Genomic DNA, 6,382 nt, shown 5'->3' on the forward strand with positions numbered 1-6,382 from the left:
CGGGGTTTCTATTGGAAACATTCACAGCGATGGAAGGTTTCTGGATTCATTCTTCTTCGCCAGGATCAGCTCACATTCAAAACAACAAAGCAAAGCAGAGCTTACTTAACCCAGGAGCAGCTGAGGCCGAGTATGACCCCATTTGAATTTTTGCGCCTTTCTTACTTAGAACAGTCAGACTGGAGTTAAGGAGGGTCAGTCGAGAAAGGCCACCTCATCCACTGGGGTCTCTGGACAGAACTAACTTATGCACACGAGAACAACAGACTTTTATTAAAGCTGTCACTGCGATGTGTCCCCTCTCTGCCTCTTCCCATTGTCACCATCCCTGTCCGTCTGCCCACTCCATAAAGCCTTCTCTGGTCGTGCCAGGGTCCGTGGCCTCCCTCTACTCTGAACCCATGAGGGCTCATTATCTCCACCACTCATTCTGAGATTCATCATGCGCTGTCTTGCGACTCCGCTCCCAGTGCCTGCTCCAAGGGCTTCTCACCCACCAGCTTGCCGAATCCTTGACAAGACGAGTGACTGAGGAGCAGCCGCTATAGCTGTCTCGCCTCTTACCCAACAGAGACCCCAGTGCAAACATGGCTATTCCACTTCATTTATTTGTCCCAAGTCCACAAAACTGTCCTAAAAAGTTATGTAATCTTTAGAGAACTACCTTTTCCAAGGGCTTAATCTGTTCTAAAACTTGAAAACACTCAATTGAGCAGTTTTTGCTTGTGTCTAAAATCCAGATCCCTCCTGCTATGGCTTGAACCCCTGGCTCCATTTATCATCTTCGTCACTTGCCAAGAATGTGTTGGCTTGGCAGGAGAATGAACTTACTGTCCCCACAAGTGGCTCAGGGAGGGTTTGCTGGGGATTCGTGCCCTTGCAGCCAGCCTCATCCTGCAGTGGATATCACTTAGCTAACTTGGCTGGAATGAGGAAACCTCATTCATTTGAGAGGTCAAATCCAAAACCTGCCTCCCTCCTCCACCCCAAACAGCTTTGTTTTAACTTCTTAATTCAGGTGAGAGACTCCTATGTTTGGACTCTTGTTTAGCCAGGGCCTTGGTCCAGAGATGCACCATCCTAGTTGGTGGGGATTTCCAAGGGAGATGGCAAGTCACATGGAAGAGGTAAACACGGGTGATTCTGGGTTAGCAGTTAGACCACCCAGCCACACCCTGAGAACTCACCAAGCCTCCCCCTGTCCATAGTATCATTTACCCTCACCTCCCTATTCATAATTTATTGAATGCTTCAACTCCTTATAGAGGAAGGCATTTTTAATGGAATTGGCAGCTAAGCTGCAACTGGATACACACCAAGAGGAAGCATGTTCTGTAAACTGAATTGCAACTAGGGCATCTGGGAGAGAATCTAGAACCCAATATGTGGCAGGGGAACAGAGAGCTTCGTTTGCCACATGCTTTCCTGCCGGCCCTAGTTCCTGCTGAGCCCACACGTAGGGCTGCTCTGAATACTGCTGCAGGCTAGAGGGGTAGGGGCAGTCCTGGACCTTGGGATCCTCTGTCCTGAGGTATAGACGGGTACAGATGGGTCAAAACTAGCAACTTCAGCGTTCCTCAGCGCTCTCTGGCCCCTGACACTGACAGGGACGGGGAAGAGGGCAAAGACTGTACTGAGGACTTGGTTCTCGTCACCTTATTATCCTAGCTGGAAATTCTCCTCTCGTTTGCTAATTAGCGCTCTGCCCTTTCTTTGATATCCTGATCTAAAACCATCTCCTCTTCAAGCACCCTTCTTGTTTCCGATTCCATTACAGGGTGTTCCAAGTATACTGAAGCCTGGGAGTTTTCATGCAAGTGTTTCATCCTGGTGTTGCCTTGCTGAGAAACTAAGTTTCCATTTCTTGGGTTAGGTCTCCCTCAAGTCTATCTCCCCTGATGAAATCTATCTCAGGGGTCCATATCCCACAGAGTGCAGGGGTCTTCAAGCCTGAGTACACCATTTCTAAATGACAGCAGGACTCTAGAGTGTAGTACGGTCCCAGGTAGCTGTACCCCACACTCACTGAATCATCTAAAGTCCCAGGAAACCCACATGCCTTTATACCCCACCCCCAAAGTAGCTGGTCTTCTCCTTCATTTAAAAACTGATACCACATTTCAACCAACAGAGGCTTGGGAATGCCAGTGTTATTTTCTTGACTTTGGTGGTGAATAGATGATCTGTCTATTTTTGCTTTTATTAAACTTTATTCATGTCTCTCTGTGGATACTTTTTTATATGCATGTCCCACTTCACTGTTTATAATAACATCTTCCCCTCTGAAAGTGTCCAGGATCTGTTGACTGCATAAACATACCCTCTTGCCGATGCACTGATGAACAAGAAAGGATCATGAGCCATTTACAGGGCCCTGAAGGACCTTCGAGCACCTGTACAGGAGAACCACTAGGATTCAGCTGTGGCTTTCCCTTGGCGTGATCTGTTGTCCTCTATGCTCCTCACTCAGTAGGAAGGGAGAAGATGGTATAGAGGAGTGAAAAGTGCTTACAACCAGATGGGAACAACGGGTGGTGGACCTTCCCCCTTTTCTTCAGGGAATGACTATTCAGAAATCCCAGGGGGAAATCCGGCTTCTATAAGGAGACAGAGCACCTCTGGAAACTTTCCCTGGCCAGCATCCCCAGGCTTTTCCTCTCAGGAAGGGCTCTGTTCCTGAACTGAACAGTGGGATTGGAACAGTGGGAGATGGGTAATGCCTTTGCCCAATCTCAGGCTTACCAAGCTCTCAGGACAGAACTACACGCTCAGCTCAACCATTCACCCAGGCCCCGACTACATGCTGTATTCTGGACAGGATCTCTGTCTGTAGAGTTCTCTTAAGCTCCTCTCCACACCCCTTCACACTGCAGCCAGTCTCCTTGCTGGAGAATTCTGTTACACTTTCTGTCAGCCAGCAGACTCTGTGGCAAGTCACCAGCATCTCTCCTCAACAAGCAGGGACTTGGAGAGCAGTAAAGGATGGGATCAAGAGAACAAATGAATGGAGACATAAGCTTGGGTGGCTAGACAGGAATCCATGCTAAACTGTCAAGCTACTCTTACACACTGTCTGCTGAGATCTCCCCTGGAGGATACATGCTTATGTGAAGTTGTGGCAAGCCTCAGAAGTGTTTACACAAGCCTCCTGTGGGGCCAGGCCCATTTGCAGGTTGCTTTTCTGTTATAGTTACCGTTTAAAAACTGCTACTACGTAGCTATTTTTCTCCCTCCCCCCCCTACCCCACGGGTCCTACCCACTCCATAATCACAGATTTCAGGCTAGCATGCTCAAAACTCTAGTTATGATCTCAGGACATCCACCCCCACACCCATCCATACACAAAATAACCGAGAAATGCACAACACACAATATGATGTTTCTTAAAGGACCAGAGACAGTAGAGGCCCCCGACAATGCTGGCTATCACTAGTCAAACATTCAGATGCTTCTAGCAAAGACGGGAATTTTCTGCTTCCTCTCCTACCATGGAGGTGCTTTAGACAGAACCTTCCATGCTTTTGCTCCTTGCTCAAGATGATTTCCCCCACGACACTCTATCAGTCACAACCCCAGAGCTGTCATAAGAAAACAGAAGTAGGACTAAGGGACTGAAAGTTCCTATCTCCAAGTTCAAAATGAAAGCAAAAGCGAGCCAGGGCCGCTGAACAGCATCAACTAAACACAAGTATGGGACAAATGGTATCACAAATTAAAAAGGAAACATGTCCCTTTCGGTACCATCATCAAATTTAGAACAAGTCAACTTCTACCCACTTCTAGAGACAATGATGAAATTTTTCCACTGAACTGTCAGCCATGGAAAACTTGCCCAGCAATGGAAAACAAGTTTGGCCACACTCCAATATCCCTTGTCTCTTTCCTCTGAAAAGTTAAGTGACATTGCCAAACTGGGGTGGCCTCCACGCCACATCTGTGGAGAAGTCTGTCCCGCAGTAAACATGTTGTGCTGAAGAGGACAGAGATAAACAGGCAGGAGAGCTCTGCCAGCCTCCCTGCGCTTGCATGAGCTGCACTTGCCACGTTCTCCTTGTTTGGGTCCACACTGGGGGGCTGTGTGGAGGTGGGGCATGTGTGGAGGGGAGGGTCCTTAATTCCCAATTCTCCTTCAAGACAGTCTAGCTGTTAATACGTTACAGTCAAGTGCAGAGCTGTTGCTCTGTCTGCTCCTGACCAAAATGAGCGTCACCAAAAAAGGTAATATAGGAGGGTACAAACACCAACCTTCAGGCAGCTTCCCATACACAGGGATACTGTAGCCCCCATATCACAGCCAGCAGAGTGAGGCCAAAAGATCCCCCTCCCGTTCCTCTCTGCTGCATTAAAGGGACTTCTTTGTGCTTGTCATCTCTCTTAAAACAGAAACATGTCACTTGGGGGAGGGAGTGACACTTCTTGGGGTCTGATGAAAATCACAAGCTTTGTGAAGGGAGCCTAAGTGTTCAACAGAGCCCATGGTTAGACATAAGGTTCGTGAACAAGAGGTCAGATTTGCAAAACTTCCACAAAATTTTACAAGACCACACAAGGAGTAAGGGGCTCCCTTCCCCCAAGGGACACAAATGAACACACACACACACACACACACAGACACACACCACAAAAGAACACATGCACTCACCTGGCTTCCTGACTCTGAGCTCTTCAGGCCAAAGAAGGAATGTCATTGGCTTTCTCTGGAGAGCTCCTCAGTGCCCACAGCCATAGCGATACGGTCTTAACATGACGGGAGTCCTTTCTGCTCCCCTATCCCAGACCCTGCACCCTCTCCAGAGAAAATTTCCAAGGCATCAATCCCCAAGGCATCTAAGTTCCTGCCTGGGGCTGACATCTCTCTCAGCCCAGTAGTGAACTGGCCCGAGGAGCCTGAGCTGGCAGTCCTGGCGGTAACTCCAGCAAAGGCGCATTATTTATCCCGGCTGCTGCAGTAATTGACATAGAGATATATTCAATACAGCTCGCCGATTGTCTAGAAGACCTCGGGCTGGAAAATAAACAGCTCCATGTGAACGGCCTTTTCCAATTCTGGTTCTGGCTGCCGGCTCAGCATGTGTGCAACTTGAACCGAGGCCCCAACCAGCCCAAGCTCTGCCCTGCCACCTGTCAGTTCTCCACCCTGGGGGTTGGTTCAGCAGGCAGACCGGGATCTCCAAGCACTAGCTTAACCTCTGGCTCCACCTAACGGCAAGACATCTACAGCCCCCTTTCATAGATAGACAAACTGAGCTTCGTTCAGGGAGGTGCTCAAAAATCCCACCTGGAGAAGGCTAATTGGCATAGGAAGGTAGCGGTAACCTATTTAGCATCCCGTGCGGCAATCTTCTTCCCCAGCCTTCCTACAGAAGGAAGAGTACTGTGAACTTTCTAAGTTAGCATCTTGGATCTCTCCAGCCCTTTGTCTGCAAATAGCATTTCACACACGTTCTTCAAACAATCTCGGATGAGTGAGTCATTAGACCGTTGGCTGAATAATGAAGAACACAGAGGCCTGAAATGGAACTGATAGACAGGCACAAACAGTACCTAACTTGCCACTCCGGTCCTAGCGGGAATGTCGTTCATCCTCTCTGACCTCTGCGAGCTTCTCCATCACTTTTATTCTGTTAAGACACTTCTGCGTGGGGTGGGGAAAGCTACGTGGCGGGCTGGGCTTGCCTGGGGAACGGTCTGAGCTCACCTTTAAATCAGGAGGCTTGCTTCGGGGACCCGGGTTGGGTGCCACCGCAGCGCCAGCATCTGAAGTTGGCCCGCCAGCGGAGTTTGCACCCGAGGCCTCCCCAGGCCGGAGGTCAGCGCCTGGCAGAAGGCAAACGGCATCTTCCATCCCAGCCCCATCCTCCTCGCCCTGCTGTTGCTGCAGCTCGTCCGATTTGCACCTCTTCATGGTGTAAGTGGGTCGGCAAGGGGAATCTGTCCTTCTAGCGTGCTGTCTTGAGGGAGACCGCACCCCCTCTTGCACTCAAAAGACCTGGGGTTTAAATTATGGACGAGGGGAGTAGGCAGATCACGAGTTCTTGAATTTAAGAAAATATCTTTTTAAAGGAGGATGAGGGAAGGGCGAAGAGGGGGAGGCTTGGGATAGTTCATTCCGACCTGGGGAGCGGAGGCAGGTGGCGGGCGAAGCCGGGCTGCAGGAGTCCTTGGGCAGTCACTGGCGGGGAGGAGGGTCGCTCCCGACCCCCAAACTTTCTGCCTCAGGGCCGCGCAGGGCGGCGGGAAGCTGGACCACACGGCGCATCCCTGCCCGCAGGCCGGGCTGCTGGGCCAGGCAGGGCGCGCGGGAGCCGGCCGGGCGGGTCCCGTAGGGCCGCCCTGGGCCCCCGGCCCCGCCGCCCGCCGCCGCCCCGCATGGGCCTGCCT

General features: G+C 50.5%; 1 protein-coding gene across 2 annotated transcripts in view; it reads right to left on the minus strand.

Moving 5' to 3' along the window:
- The window catches only part of Tmcc2 (transmembrane and coiled-coil domain family 2), a 38,088-nt gene extending 32,053 nt beyond the window's left edge, over window positions 1–6,035 (minus strand). Inside the window, exon 1 of one of the 2 annotated variants that reach the window (XM_075987894.1) lies at window positions 5,700–6,035. In XM_075987894.1, coding sequence (XP_075844009.1) covers window positions 5,700–5,906 — 207 coding nt within the window. In that variant the 5' untranslated portion in view covers window positions 5,907–6,035. Of the gene's footprint in view, window positions 1–4,643; window positions 5,608–5,699 lie in introns of those variants that run through there. The other variant, XM_075987895.1, reaches the window with a different exon arrangement.
- Between the last annotated feature and the right edge of the window lie 347 nt (window positions 6,036–6,382).

Source organism: Microtus pennsylvanicus, chromosome 10, assembly GCF_037038515.1.
Source record: "Microtus pennsylvanicus isolate mMicPen1 chromosome 10, mMicPen1.hap1, whole genome shotgun sequence".
Classification (NCBI taxonomy): Eukaryota; Metazoa; Chordata; class Mammalia; order Rodentia; family Cricetidae; genus Microtus; species Microtus pennsylvanicus.